Source organism: Dreissena polymorpha, chromosome 2 (genome assembly GCF_020536995.1).
Source record: "Dreissena polymorpha isolate Duluth1 chromosome 2, UMN_Dpol_1.0, whole genome shotgun sequence".
Taxonomy (NCBI): Eukaryota; Metazoa; Mollusca; class Bivalvia; order Myida; family Dreissenidae; genus Dreissena; species Dreissena polymorpha.
The window spans coordinates 61,591,720-61,607,996 of NC_068356.1; the positions used below are offsets into that span (position 1 = coordinate 61,591,720).

At 35.6% G+C, this 16,277-nt stretch overlaps 1 protein-coding gene across 5 annotated transcripts in view; it reads right to left on the reverse strand.

The window, feature by feature from the left end:
- The window catches only part of LOC127867275 (myoglobin-like), a 40,350-nt gene that overhangs the window by 23,608 nt on the left and 465 nt on the right, over positions 1–16,277 (reverse strand). For 4 of the 5 annotated variants that reach the window (XR_008043416.1, XM_052408327.1, XM_052408328.1 and 1 more), the window contains exons 1-9: positions 14,261–14,383; positions 9,682–9,777; positions 6,666–6,785; positions 5,959–6,074; positions 5,713–5,812; positions 5,239–5,356; positions 5,035–5,086; positions 4,546–4,615; positions 525–600 (exon numbers count right to left, since the gene is read on the reverse strand). Coding sequence is in view for 4 of the 5 variants with exons in the window: in XM_052408327.1 (XP_052264287.1) it covers positions 525–600; positions 4,546–4,615; positions 5,035–5,086; positions 5,239–5,356; positions 5,713–5,812; positions 5,959–6,074; positions 6,666–6,785; positions 9,682–9,777; positions 14,261–14,335 (823 nt within the window). In the remaining variant the exon portion in view is untranslated. Of the gene's footprint in view, positions 1–524; positions 601–4,545; positions 4,616–5,034; positions 5,087–5,238; positions 5,357–5,712; positions 5,813–5,958; positions 6,075–6,665; positions 6,786–9,681; positions 9,778–14,260; positions 14,384–16,277 lie in introns of those variants that run through there. The other variant, XM_052408330.1, reaches the window with a different exon arrangement.

A 16,277-nucleotide genomic window follows, 5' to 3' on the forward strand; every position in this document is an offset into this window, starting at 1 on the left:
GCTGCCATGACTTTCGACCTAAAGTGACCTTGACCTTGGCCTTGAGGAGTCATGACAACCTCATGCCTTCTGCAAATTGCCTCAATTAAATAAACATTTTGACACAAGTATTATGAAAATCTCTTATAGGACACACAAGATATACAACAGACATAATAAAATACAGATTCAAACACTCTAACTTGTAAGTTTAACCTTGACTTTTGTTCCAATGATTGCTCAGTCTTAGTGTGCAAAAAATTTGAGCTAATTATAATGAAACTTTTTCAACAGAGATACTGGGGATATTGAGTGGATATAAAGACTGAGGCTCCAGCATTTAACCATCAAGTGAGACCTTGAGCTGTTGTGACTGACTCCTGTCGTCTGCACATCTTCTCTGACATAAATGTTTGATTAAAATTGTATGAAAACCCTTCAAATGCTAACGGAAATGTGAAACAGACACAATAATGTTATGGACAGACAGACGGACAGATAAACAACAGAGCCTTCTTCCAACACTGACATGACTATTTACTCACCAGGACCATGTCTGACCCTCAGAACAGCATCAATGCACTGTAGGGTGGAGCTTTGAGCTGCACTTCCACCTGTCATCTGAAAATATCATAGCAACCATGATATACCAGCATATAAGATGCATGTCATGGACAATCCTTATTATATGTATTTGTGTAGAGCATTGTCCAGTAGGAGACTGATGAGTCAGCAAAGCCTAATCCAGGCAAAACTTTCTGCATAGAGAGAGCATTTATGGTTCAAATTTGTTTGCTTATTTGCTAAGTTAGATTTTTCACGGCTCTCAACATTATTTCAGTCAAAAGCGGTCAGTAAACGAACTGACATTTTTCTTGGATTAGCTGGTTTACGAGTATCAAGTGCAGCTACTTATGCCAGTACTTGACAACTGAATCAGAGGAAGGGGAAGCATTGTCATAGAAAGCAGTTCATTACCAATCTACACACAGGTTTTGTAGCCAGGTTGGGAATCAAACACAGAATCAATGGATATATAGTTCAGTGCTCTACCAACTAACCTCACTGCCCAGTTTTGAAAATTTCTTTAGACAGAAAACATCATCAAATGGGAAAGTGTCATCCTCGACTGCATGGCATTATTTGAGATTCTACAAGTTCCATTTGTATGAAGCCATGATTTCCACGACAAGGTCTAGGCCCCATAATAATTATTTAAACTTGTTTGAAGTGTTAATTTTTTTTTACATCTAGGTGACTTAAATGTACATGTAGGAGCATTCTTCCATTTGACAATTAAGTATTTTTACTTCATAATGCAATATAAACATCTCAAAATCAGTATATTGCATGATTATGAAAAAGACTTTAATACAAAAAAGCTGCATCAAAAGCTGTAGACCTTGAGCTGCATTATGAACCTGCTCCCCCCAAGGGGGAATTTTCAAGGTTATGTTTTTCTTAACCCTCTAGGTAGTTGGCATTCCCTGGCAAAAGTTTGCAAAATTCTGTTGGGGCTTTACAGAGTTATGGGACTTTGAAACGTATACCCCTTATTTTGCCTTTTTACTCTTTTCAATTTGCAATACTGCTGCTATTTATTCTTTTAAAGCAATATTTTTGCTAAATAACTGCTGCACAAACATATTCTATTGAATTTAGACATTGTGAATGACAAATCTACCTTCATAGTGTATCTTTGATACACACAAATTGTAAATATCAACTATTTTTACAAAACAGTTATGTCCCTTTGTTTGGATCAGTTCATTTGATTGAATTTCTACAGACGAAACCAAAGTTTTGACTTTCAAAATGTCAGGCAATAGTAAATGGCATTTATTTCTAAATTATTTGATCAGTTTTGGTAAATCAGAAATACATCTTGATGTATTTTTCAAAAATGAGTTATAATTTAGTCGAAATATGATGTTCTATCAACTGTTATGTTTTCATACTGCAGGATTTGTACTGCAAGGAATGCAAGTAAATTAATCACACCACAGGCTCTGTTGATAAATGTGCTCAATTGGCTCTATATATTTGTTCCAAGGGTTATTATTATGTTCACATTTATATAGTCTCTCTATTTATTATATATTCAAGAAAATGTCATGGCTGTGTCTCCTTGAAATAATACAGACAGCACATTCCAGAGCAATTTTCATTTGAACTAAAACTGTGAATAAGAGAGGAACAAAATAATATGTGCAAAAGTAAACACCGTTTTATTTTGACAATATTGTGAGTCTTTTGCGGAATTATTAAAATAAAAATACTAGTTTGAAAATATACAATAACATAATTAAAAAGTTGTTTTCTATATATAATTTATCTTGGAAGTAAATTATATACAGTCAGAAGAGTAATTCTACTCGAACTAGTGAAATCCTTGCTACATGTACTATTTAATTCTTTATACGGCTTTCAATTAAGAAAATGTTCAATGAAATGAATCTATGTTTATATTGGAATAGTGGAAAAGTTTTCTTTCACACGCTTCTAACAAAACACAGCTTCTAAAATTACTATTGGAACAATGAAGCACTGATAAATATGCAAAAAAACTTAAGGATCGCCAAATGTAGTATGTTCTTGGTGAACAATACTGTCTGCTTACAAGATATGACGGAATGATAACTGAGGTACTTCCAGACCAATCTTTGTTTTTCGTCTCAAGAGGAAGCAGATACAAGATTTATTTTGCACTCCATGCACATAACAGAATTTAAACCTGACACCAAAACCATAATTGTGAGATCACCTGATACAGATGTACTAGTGCTTCTTATAAGGTATTGGAGACAAATTGGATGTTCAATCCTATTTGACATGGAAACTGGAAACAAACGAAGACTCATCGACATAGAAAAGAAATTTAAAAGCAAAGGGAAACGACTTTTATTCACTGTTACACGCAATTCACAGCTTTACTGGTTGCGATACTGTGAGCGCATTTGTGAGAAGGGGAAAAGTAGGTCCAGTAGAGCTTCTCAAGAAAAATACAGACTTAATGCGTACCTATGCCAAGTTTGGTGAAAGACATGAGTGTAGTGATGACTTGTTAGTGGAAATAGAGTATTTTGTATGTTATATGTATGGAAAGCAAAATTACTCAGATGTAAATAAGCTCCGGTCTGAAACTTTCTGTAAGAGAAGTGATATCAAAGGTAATACTCTGAACTCATGCGACACTATTGACTTGAGTTTGCTACCTCAATGTAAAGCAACACTTAACATGCACATTAGACCTGCCAATTACCAAACATATATTAGGTTGCTTGCCCATGAGATATCCCTGCATGCCGGATGTTCAAAATAGTGGCTGGAAACTTGGTGAAAACGGAATCGAAATTATTAATAGTGTGAGCTAGTGGACATGCTCTGTACAAAGTTGCAATAGGATAAAACCAATCAGGATGAGGATGAAAAAGATGATTGTACTGAAATTGACAATTTGCATGATGAAGTGTTTGCTGATCAGTGATATAACTCCTGTGTCCTAACTATGAAAATGAAAATAAAAAGACAAATCGTTAGTTACACTTTGATTTGAAAGTATAAAATAATAATAATAATTATTATTATTATGGTTATTGTTTTTACAAAAACAAGAGCACCGCATAGCAGGTGCCAACGCTCGGCTGTGGGTGCAGTTTTGTAGGTGGAAGCACTTTGATATAAGAGCCTATGGTAAAGTTTTATATTAGAGGTCACGGTGACCTTGACCTTTGACCTAGTGACCCAAAATTGGGTGTGGCACGTAGAACTCATCGAGGTGCATCTACATGTACATATGAAGTTTCAAAGTTGTAGGTGGCAGCAATTTGATTTTAGAGCCAATTTTGAGTTTATAGCACGACACGGGCGGGCGACACTGGACTGCGAGCTCAATATGACAATACCTCAAGTTTTCTCCAAAAACAGCCGAGCTTATAATAATAATAATCATCATTATAATAATAGATGATACAATTATCAGGTTATAAAAATTATTCTAAATTGAGTATTAAACGGTCTATTATTTGCCTGAGAGATGAACGTATGCTATCTCTTTATCATCATTATTATTATCACTATTATTGTTATTATTATTATCATGATTAATAATTGTTACATTGATTATTGCTATTATTTTACCAAGCTTGTTGGCATATTGTTTGATAGAATAATGTGATTATGATCTGAAATAATATGTTTGACACACAATAAGTATGTTAAAGGAATATGTATGTGTATCATATAAATATGTGCAAAAATATATATGTGTCACATATATTTTAATAGAAAATATTATTAAATAATCATAGGAGGAATGCTTTGAATGATTACAATCTTTTTCTTTATTAAGGAATGTTAAAATAAGTTGTTTTCTTACAAAGTTTGCATTTTGTATTAAAGGTAATCTAAAAAAAAATATTAAAAAACGTTTTACACTCATATATTTTTAAGTTAAATTTCTCCGTAACGCCCCACTAGCCAATTGCAAACAATATGTCATGAGACTCAGGTTCTTGGCTCACGGCCTACTGTATAAACTGAGAAAACTTTCAGCTCACACTGTACCTGTAATGGTTCATCACTAATCCCAGTGTACACAACACCGTCAGGGAGTGGGGACCCATCTCCGCCCCAGCTGTAACAAGCACTTGAAATCAGTATTGTACAAATGTATCTGATTAGATATATGGTTTTGAATTTGACATTTTGTGTGTATAATGTATGAAGAATGATGCAATTTCTCATTATGATGATGGTGGTGGTGGTGATGATGATTATTATTATTATGATCATCATGATAATGATCGTGACAATGATGATGATAATGGTGATGATAGTGGTGGTGGTTATGACGACTTTGATGTTATTTTATAAATTGACCGTGACTGCCTGATTGTAACTGACAAGTTTAGAATCACGACATTTTAAATGAATTTTATGTTACCAAAGTATTATTATTCATTTTAAGAGGATACAATGTTTACTCACTTTAAACATCATTTTATGTGTTATATGTGTACATTTAATAATCAATAATGTACAATTGGAACATACCCACTTAGAAATGGCCGCAGCACATCGTAAAAGGTCTCAGCTGACAGCTTTTCTAAATTAAAAATAACATACTAACTCCATGCTTGTCAAAGTAAATGGATGTATATAAATTAAAACAACAAATTCATTAAATTGGTTCAATATCATTTTTCCAATAAATTCATTTTTTCAAATATCCAGAATCTAAAATATACTTGAACCAACCATGCATTTTGCTGAATGCCTTTTTCATTTCCTGAACAGTGTGTTTGATGTTTTGCAAATCAATTACCAGGGCATCAACATTTCTATTTTGAGCATGTGTAAGCGCTTGCATCAGGGCCTGAAAAATTTAGTGCAGCTGTTTTCAATAATTATTTGTATGTTCAAGTTTTGTTACGATTCTGCATTTAACAGTGAAAAGCGATACTTTCAACATTTAAAAAGCTTGTACCTTCCTAAAAGCAACATGCTTTTCAAGATGATAACAGCAGAACAGATAGAACAACTATGTCAGTATTTTTACAAAGTAAATTAATTACTTATATTTTCTTTAAATTGTGAACAATTTTATTTTTAACAAATATTGAAATAATTTCTATAGTAATTTGCAGAAAACCTGGCATTCTAAATGAGTATCGTTTCTCATTAATTATAATAGACAAAAGCATATTAATAGATCAATTTCTACCTACAAACCTTCAAACCCTTCGCAAAAGCCAACTCAACTTGTGCTGTGACGGTTACAAACCACTCTGCATGATCACCACCCGGCAGATTGTAGAGACTTTGTAGCACACTGCAAGCAAACCTTACAACTGATTTGGAACACCTTGAAAGGCATCACAATAATATTTATAATTTATCTATTAAGTTGGAATCGAATGCTCTCAATTATTAACCCAATTGAGCTAAATAGAAATGCATTCAAGTTAGCAGACATACCCTTGATCATCCACAGTCCAGTTGGCGAGCACAAGACTTGGGTGACACAACACTGGCTGTATCCCCAGTAACATGGACACCCCGTGCCAGGGAACCGCTAGACAGGCTGGCAGCACCTAAAACAACAAAACAAATGTTTAGTATCGCAGATGCTAAGACAAAGATGCTAACAGCTCACAGATTTTAAAATAAGTATTAATGTCATCAGGCTTTTACTGTTCACTGCTTAACTAGATTTTATTATCAATTACAGTGTTTGCAACCAATTTTTGTGTTGTTTTTTTTTTTTAAATTACTTAGGCATAACATTAAAAGAGATCTTCTTTTAAATAAGTCAATGGCCCTAAACCTTTTTAAAGCCTTTGATGTGTTAAGTGAAGATACTTAAAATACTTACACCATTGGAAGTAAAACTAGGATGGCTATGAAATAAGCAAAAACTGCACAGATATACACAAGGAATTGGCTTGTGTTACAAACATGTAAGTCGCCCTGACATAGTGGATATGGTGCCCGCCTGGCAACTATGTGGTCACGAGTTTGATCCACATTGTATGAGAAATTTTTAGAAATCCCTAAAAACAAATAGTACTGGTTCTACCAAGGAAATGAACTCGAGAATATCTCAATAAACGCCAGGCTTTCAATGCAATTGAGCTTAAATTAATAGGTTAACACTAAACATACAACAAACATAAACAACAGACCTTTGCTGCCCCACTATCCCCTTCCTGCCAGATATAACCCGAGGCAATGATGGACAGCTGGAGGTGAGCCAACCTGAGTTCACGGTACCCTTGGAGTCTATGATGGTCAAACAAGGCCATCTGGAATGCAATATCGTTGAGCCTTGCTCTGTGAAAACAGGGTCTAATGCATGAGCATAAAGTGTTGTCCCAGATAAGACTGTGCAGTCTGCACATGTAAATCAGTGACAACACTTTAAGCTTTAATTGTATTTTTAGTTTAAAGGAAGTCTCTCCTTAGCAAAGTTCCAGTTTAGCAGGGAGTATTGTGCAGTCTGCACAGGCTAATGTTGGACAACAGTTAATGAACATGCATTAAACTCCACTTTGCCAGAGTAAGGCTCTATTCATGATACTATTGGAGTCTATAGTAATCTAGCATGGTCATCTGTTCATGATACTATTGGAGTCTATGGTAATCTAGCAAGATCATCTGTTCATGATACTATTGGAGTCTGTGGTAATCTAGCAAGGTCATCTGTTCATGATACCCTTGGAGTCTATGGTAATCTAGCAAGGTCATCTGTTCATGATACTATTGGAGTCTATGGTAATCTAGCAAGGTCATCTGTTCATGATACTACTGGAGTCTATGGTAATCTAGCAAGGTCATCTGTTCATGATACTATTGGAGTCTATGGTAATCTAGCAATGTCATATATTCATGATACTATTGGAGTCTATGTGAATCTAGCAAGGTCATCTATTCATGATACTATTGGAGTGTATGGTTATCTAGCAAGGTCATCTGTTCATGATACTATTGGAGTCTATGGTAATCTAGCAAGGTCATCCGTTCATGATACTATTGGAGTATATGGTAATCTAGCAAGGTCATCTGTTCATTATACTATTGGAGTCTTTGGTAATCTAGCAAGGTCATCTGATCATGATACTATTGGAGTCTATGGTAATCTAGCAAGGTCATCTGTTCATGATACTACTGGAGTCTATGGTAATCTAGCAAGGTCATCTGTTCATGATACTGTTGGAATCTATGGTAATCTAGCAAGGTCATCTGTTCATGATACTATTGGAGTCTATGGTAATCTAGCAAGGTCATCTGTTCATGATACTATTGGAGTCTATGGTAATCTAGCAAGGTCATCTGTTCATGATACTATTGGAGTCTATGGTAATCTAGCAAGGTCATCTGTTCATGATACTATTGGAGTCTCTGGTAATCTAGCAAAGTCATCTGTTCATGATACTATTGGAGTCTATGGTAATCTAGCAATGTCATATATTCATGATACTATTGGAGTCTTTGGTAATCTAGCAAGGTCATCTATTCATGATACTATTGGAGTCTATGGTTATCTAGCAAGGTCATCTGTTCATGATACTATTGGCGTCTATGGTAATCTAGCAAGGTCATCTATTCATGATACTATTGGAGTCTATGGTAATCTAGCAAGGTCATCTGTTCATGATACTATTTGGGTCTATGGTAATCTAGCATGGTCATCTGTTTATGATACTATTGGAGTCTATGGTAATCTAACAGGGTAATCTGTTCATGATACTATTGGAGTCTATGGTAATCTAGCAAGGTTATCTGTTCATGATACTATTGGAGTCTATGGTAATCTAACAAGGTCATCTATTCCTGATACTATTGGAGTCCATGGTAATCTAGCAAGGTCATCTGTTCATGATACTATTGGAGTCTATGGTAATCTAGCAAGGCCATCTGTTCATGATACTATTGGAGTCTATGGTAATCTAGCAAGGTCATCTGTTCATGATACTATTGGAGTCTATGGTAATCTAGCAAGGTCATCTATTTATGATACTATTGGAGTCTATGGTAATCTAGCAAGGTCATCTGTTCATGATACTATTGGAGTCTATGGTACTCCAGCAAGGTCATCTATTCATGATACTATTGGAGTCTATGGTATTCCAGCAAGGTCATCTATTCATGATACTATTGGAGTCTATGGTATTCCAGCAAGGTCATCTATTCATGATACTATTGGAGTCTATAGAAATCTGGCAAGGTCATCTATTCATGATACTATTGGAGTCTATGGTAATCTAGCAAGGTCATCTGTTCATGATGCCCTTGGAGTCTATGGTATTCCAGCAAGATCATCTGTAGTGCAATATAATTAATCTTGTGTTCATATGATATTGTGTTGTTGTTGTTTTTTAACCAGCACGAAAAAATGGGCTTTATGCATGTGCAGTCTGCACAGGCTAATCAGGGATGACACTTTACACCTAAACTGGATTTTAGTTCAAAAGAGACTTGTTCTATGTTTGGCAAAAAAAAAAATTTAAACAATACATGCATTACAGTAAAACAAGCAAATTAACTGTCCTGACTAATAAAAACGTTTAAAACTATATGCTGTTTTATTGAAAATCACCAATTGAAATCAGAAAAATGAAAAAGCATTTGTAACCCTGGTTATTCATTGAAAGGTTAGCAAAAATGTGTATAACAGATTAAGTGTTTATAAGTATGCATCCAATTTCAAGATCATGCATGGTGTTGTAGAAACACTTACACATTTGCTTCAAACCCCACAGCAGGCACAGTTTTGTATTTTATCTTTTTTGTTTGTATTATTATTATTTAAACCTACGGTATTCGTAGTAATGCAGTAAAATGCTTTTTTGTATATTTTTAAGTCACCTTAATAGTGTAGTATTAAAAAGTGCATACTCAAAAAATTAATTGAACTCAAACTGTCAACCAATGAAACTTTTTATTCAGCTAAGTATTTTACCCACTTCATGCAAAAATGAGTCTTAAAACAAATGCAGCCAAGGTAGCCCCAGAGCAAAACAGTCATGCAGTCAGGTTAGAAGCTTCATTGTCTGCTATAAAGTCATGCAATGTTTTGCAGTCTCATAAGCAGAAACGTCCTGGATAAGCCAAGACTGGTCTCCCCCTGCCAGGAATGGCATAATACCCATTTTCGCATGATTAGACCCATTAAGTCAACTTTGATGGTTCACAACTGACCTTGTCAACTGCACCCCTCAGAGTTTTCTGTTGTACTAGCTCTGCCATGTTTTGAGCCAGTGTATTCCATTCACTGAAATAATCTGGTAGAACTTTCTAAAAACAAATAAAAAGTATCATAATAAACATACATGATAATAATTGATGTATATTTCTAAGTTTGATTTTAGCGGCATACAATGCTTCATTGACCTTATTTTACATAGAAATGTTCATGTTTACACATTACAAACAAAATTGATACAAAAATGCCAACTTTGAAATACTCATTTCATTATTATTCATTGAGCTTTTCTCTGAGAAAACTGGGCATAATGCATGTGCATAAAGTGTTGTCCCAGATTAGCCTGTGCAGTCCACGCAGGCTAATCAGGGACGACACTTTCCGCTTTTATGACCTTTCTTGTTTAAATGAAATTTCTTCTTAGCAAAAATCCAATTAAAGCGGAAAGTGTCGTCCCTGATTAGCCTGTGCGGACTGCACAGGCTAATCTGGGACAACACTTTACGCACATGCATTATGTCCAGTTTTCTCAGAACACGACTCCATTACTTAAAAAATTTTATGTGTGGGTTGACAGATAAACTAATTTAGATACTGACCAACAATTATTCCAAATAGAACAATTTTTACCCAGGGCTTTTTGGGCTGACTTTATAGAAGTTTAATATTGGGTCATATTCCCAATTCCAAGAAGTTTTTCTCAATTCCAGTAAAAAAAATCCCTGTTGATGGTTTGACTTTTTGATGGTTTGTGTTAAGAGATGATTGGTCTTGAAGTAAGAGGTGTGAGTTGTAATATACATTTACTGATGTTTATTTTTTTAATTTACTGTTATTAGTAAGTTTAATAAGAAATAGTTCAACAAATATAAATAAAACAATTAGTTTTTCCAATTCCAATTAATTGACACTAAACTTCCCAAAAATTATGACACAAAACCTTGAAACCAAATTTCTTTTGGCATGAAAGAAAAAAAACATTAAAATCCAACACAATCAACACATACATAGATATTGCATTGTTTCCACAATGCAGATAATACACTACTAAAAGGTATCTGGACATAGATGACTATGAAACATTCTTCATATGTCTAAGGCAAATTTTGACAAAGCCCAGACATTACCTCACAGGGCTGGACATTAAAGTTAGTCTGATTGTTTGTCTGGAGTTTCTGCTGGTCTAGCTGGACAAAGGGAAATCTTAAAGGCCTTTGTTTTGTTTAGTACCACTAAGCTAATAAGATAACTTCTAAGATAAAGTGTAAAACAAAAACAGTTATTTGACTGGAATTTCCTTCCAAAACAAGGTTGATGTTCAAAATATAAAGCACCAGGTATTCTGCCACTGTAACTTACACACTGTTCTTCACCATAATGCCCCATTTTAATAAGAAGGGAGATAAATAATTTAATATACTGTTGTGGTTATTTAAAGGGATCTTTTCACGGTTTGGTAAATTGACAAAATTGAAAAAAGTTGTTTCAGATTCGCAAATTTTCGTTTTAGTTATGATATTTGTGAGGAAACCGTATTACTGAACATTTACCATAGTGCAATATAGCCATTATATGTATCTTTTGACGATTTGAAAACCTACAAATTATAAAGCGTTGCAACGCGAAACGATTGAATAATTTGGAGAGTTCTGTTTTTGTCGTTTAAATTTACGAAACTACGAAGATTGCTTATATAAGGTATAAAATACAAATACCGTGTATGCTCGGCGGAATAGCCGAGAGGGCTAATGCGTTTTTACTTCAGACTAACTCCAGGACTCCGGGGGTCACTGGTTCGAGCCCTGGTACCGGCTACTTTTTTTTCCTTGTTTTAATTTATTCTTGATTTTTTTCTGGAGCTTTTAAGATCCAATGTTTACATTTATCAATATAAAGCATTTAATGACAAACTTCAAAATATGCCAAAATCTGTGAAAAGGCCCCTTTAACAATGTCATTCTTGGTGGTGTTTTCTATAATTCACATTTGTTCTTCTGAAGTTCTTGTCAGTTTTTTTTGTATATAAATAAGCAGTAAAATCACTGAAACCTTACATACTAGAGCATCAAGTTTTATTTTAATTTCAGGAGTTCAAGTATTTTTTGGTCAGGACAAGCACAAGTTTAGAAAGCCTGTCAAAATATACTGTGCATTTTAAGTGACTTGTTCACTGTTTTGTTAATTGAAAATATTGAAAGAACAAGAGATGTGTTTGTCAGAAACACAATGCCCCCTACTGCGCCGCTTTGATTCATTAAAAAAAAAATCTCATTTGGCAGGTACCGATAATTATCTCCCTTTAAAGCTTTTTACTTCCCTTGGATTTGGTTTTTTTACCTTTGACCTTGAAGGATGACATTGACCTTGACCTTTCACCACTCAAAATGTGCAGCTCCATGAGATACACGTGCATGCCAAATATCAAGTTGCTATCTTCAATATTGCAAAAGTTATGGCCAGTATTAAAGTTTTCAGACGGAATCACGGACTGACAGACAGACTGAAAGTTCAACTGCTATATGCAACCCTACCGCCTAGTGGGGGCATAAAAATGTATCAGATATGGAAATTTTTGTTGTAGTTATTTGCAAGCAAACAATAATTCTGAACATTTTACATGCTCAAAAATGTTCTGGACCATAATATGAATATTTTGACGATTTAAAAACATAACAAAGAGATGTGTTTGTCAGAAACACAATGCCCTCTAATGCGCCGCTTTTTTTGTTGTTGACCTTTGACCTTGAAGGATGACCTTGACCTTTCACCACTCAAAATGTGCAGCTCCATGAGGTAAACATGCATGCCAAATATCAAGTTGCTATGTTCAATATTTCAAAAGTTATTGCAAAACTTTACTGTAAGGTTAAAGTTTTGGGACAGACAGACCGAAAGACCGACAGAACCACAGACAGACAGACCGACCGACCGACAGACCAACAGACAGACAGACCTACAGACAGACCGGCCGACAGACCGGCCGACCAACAGACAGACAGAGAGACAGACAGACAGACAGACAGACAGACAGACAGACAGACAGACAGACAGACTGACAGACCGACAGACAGACAGACAGACAGACAGACAGACCGACAGACAGACCAAAAACAATATACCCCCGATCATTCGAACCAGGGGCATAAAAATTATAAAGTTTTACAAACCAAAAATTAGTGAATCATTTGGAGAGTTCTGTTGTTATTGTTTCATTGAGTGACACTAATGTGGATTGCTTATAAAAAGTAAACAAGGGCTGTTTGTGACCTGAAAATCAATAGGGGTCATCTGCCAGTCATGATCAATGTTCCTATGAAGTTTCATGGTCCTAGGCGTAAGTATTGTTGAGTTATCATCCGGAAACCATTTTACTATTTTGAGTCACTGTGACCTTGACCTTTGACCTAGTGACCTGAAAATCAATAGGGGTCATCTGCCAGTCATGATCAATGTACCTATGAAGTTTCATGATCCTAGGCCTAAGCATTCTTGAGTTATCATCCGGAAAACATTTAACTATTTCCAGTCACTGTGACCTTGATCTTTGACCTACCGTAGTGACCTGAAAATCAATAGGGGTCATCTGTCAATCATGATCAATGAACCTATGAAGTTTCATGATCCTAGGCCTAAGCGTTCTTGAGTTATCATCCGGAAACCATCTGGTGGACGAACCGACCGACAGACCGACCGACGTGTGCAAAACAATATACCCCCTCTTCTTCGAAGGGGGCATAAAAATTATAGCTGCACAGATGTCCCATTGGTTTGAGCACCTTTAGTACAAATGCCATTGGTTTGAGCCCAGGTAATTATAACTTTCTTTTCTTTCAAATTCTTTAATTTTATTCTTGTTTTATACTTTAACCTTTTTAGCTCTAAAATTTACATTTATAAAATGAAGCTTTTTATTTAATAATGAATAATTGCAAAACATGTAAAAATCTGTGAACAAGTCCCTTTAAAACTAAACATCAAAGCCTGCATCATTAATTATATCATTAACTTGTGTGAAACCTTAAAAAGACCTTTTCCATGGTTAATAAATTGATGATTATCAAAATAAAATGTTATAAATCAATAAATTACGTTTAAACAAGCCAAGTAACACTCCTGACAAAGAAAAATGTAAAAATATTGGTTCAATTGACACTAATCATCATTGTAAATCTGTAATATAATGAGGTGTTTGTCATCAATTCCTTGATAATTGGAAATATAAGTCAAATAATAACATAGTGTCTTGTTTTCGCTTGGCAGTTGCAAAGCCTGCATGGCCCAGTGGTAGCACTCTTGTCAAGATTCCATAGGTCCCAGGTTCAAATCCCAAACTTGGCAATATTTTTTATTTAACTTCTTTTCCTGCTTTTGTTATAAATTTAGACTTTAAAAACTTTATATATTTTTAGTTAACTTATATTACGGGATTGTTGAATAAGTACAAAATTATGTAACCATGTCCCTTTAACTTTACAAAACGATCGTGTTTTTTTCGAAGTCTGTGTGGTGCGAACTCAATTCGACAGAAGTGTTTATTTTCTACAACCAAATAAATAATTCTGAAATCTTACAAACCAATGGTTTGATGAGCATGAATCCATATTCTTCTGAAACTTTAAATGCATTCAAATCTAAAGGAAAAATGTCCATCCTTCAAACTGAAAGTAAAAGGTCACTCTTCAAAACAAACTGTTCCCGTACTTTCTCTTTATAAACGTATAAAATGCGGATACAAGTTTTACCACGTATCGTCTAGGTCAGCAGCTGGAGCGTGCACGTCGCGACCGGGGCGAGAGTCACCCGCAGATGATTTTCTTGAAGACTTCTTCGTAGGATAGGGGAACTTCTGAAGGCGGCTCTGCTATTCCAGCGTGTGCCGTCATCATTTGTGCCGGACGTCCTTTCTACTGCATGGTTCGCTGCCTCCCGGAACCCGGAGATCGGTGTTCCCCAAGCGGAATATCCGTAGGGGATGAGGAAACAGTGGTTAAGGGTTGGCCATTGTAATCGCCAGGAGTGGGACGGGGCTTCGCTGTCTCCCAGAACTCGAAGATCGGGGTTCCTTAAGCGGAACGCATTTTTGTCCATAGGGGCTGAAAATATAGTGGTTTAGGAGTTGCCACTATAATCGCCAGGAGTGGGACGGGAACAGTGGGACAGCGGATTCACCACCGCAGAAGACGGACGGGGCGGACCTGGAGCAGCAATGCAGTTCAGGACTTCGACGGTGCGGAAGTACGCTCAATATATTAACGTACTGGGGATCGGGTCGACGGCTGGTGATGTCAAGAGGGCCATAAAGGCGGCGCAGCGCGCTTTGAGAAGGAAGAACATCTTGTCAATGAAGCAGGGTACGGTTTAAGAAGATTTTATACTGCCTTGCTATATGAGTTAGCTTTAATAGCGACGCGCGGTAGAGTGTCTACCTGATTTGGAACCGGGAGGTCCCGGGTTCGATACCCATGGTGGTCGTGGATTTTTCTGGTTGGGTTACATTGGCGCCCAACGGAAAAAAACACCATGTGTGTCGATCAGACGTCGTGGCAATAATTTCAAGGCCAATAATATTGCCAAAAATCAATTGGCCGGAATGAAACATACTCCATCTGTAAGACATGTAGGTAGACTCATACATCAAATAGCAGGTCAACATCTTAAAGCGTTTTGAAAAAAGTCTGGAAAATGATATGTCGGACGGACGGACAGTCCTTCTCGTATATGCCAACAAACCGGGGGCGTCATAATCAGCTTAATATCTTAAAGAGTTGCGTAAAAAAAAACACTCAGGGAAACGGTTATTATAAAAATAATTGTTTTCAGTACAAGGCCGATAACTTCGCCAAAAATCAATGAGCCGGAACGAAATTCACACTTCATCTGTTGGTCATGAAGGTAGACTAACATACCAAAAATCATCACAATATCTTAAATCGTTGCAAACAAAAACACACACCGGAAAACCGTTATTAAATAGAACATTTTAAAGTCAAATCTTATGTCGGAGTTGTAGACGATTGTGATTGTTCATTTGTGTTGATGATGGTGAAAGTTAAAATATGTAGTCAATGATAAACATTTTATTAGGAATTTACGCCAAAACTTTAGAGGAGGTTTGAATTTAAAGAGAAAATACTATTTCGGTTATAGGTCAATCATTCTTAATGAAACATTTGTGAATAAAGATTTTTGATTGACATGTTTGCTTACCTTCTTATCCAAACATCATACATTTCTGAAATCTAAAGCTTTAAACATTGCTGTGAATTTCAAACCAATCTTTAAAGCTTGAGACAGCCCTGAATTAAGTTGCATTCAATGACACACGAATAACGTATATTGTATATAAAAAAAACATGAATAAAATTATCGTTATGTAACATTCAAAAATGGCAACATAACTATATAAACAACTATAACACATACTTTGTATATTGCATATAGTGTAGTGTAGTTCAAAATTCAGTTTTTATAATCACTGTCAAAGTTTAATTGTACGTGAATTTATTAACTATCATGCTTATTGGTTATCTCTTAACGCGCACTTGTCTTGTTGAGAAGAAAAGCGTCGCCATCAATCTAATTATGTAAGAGC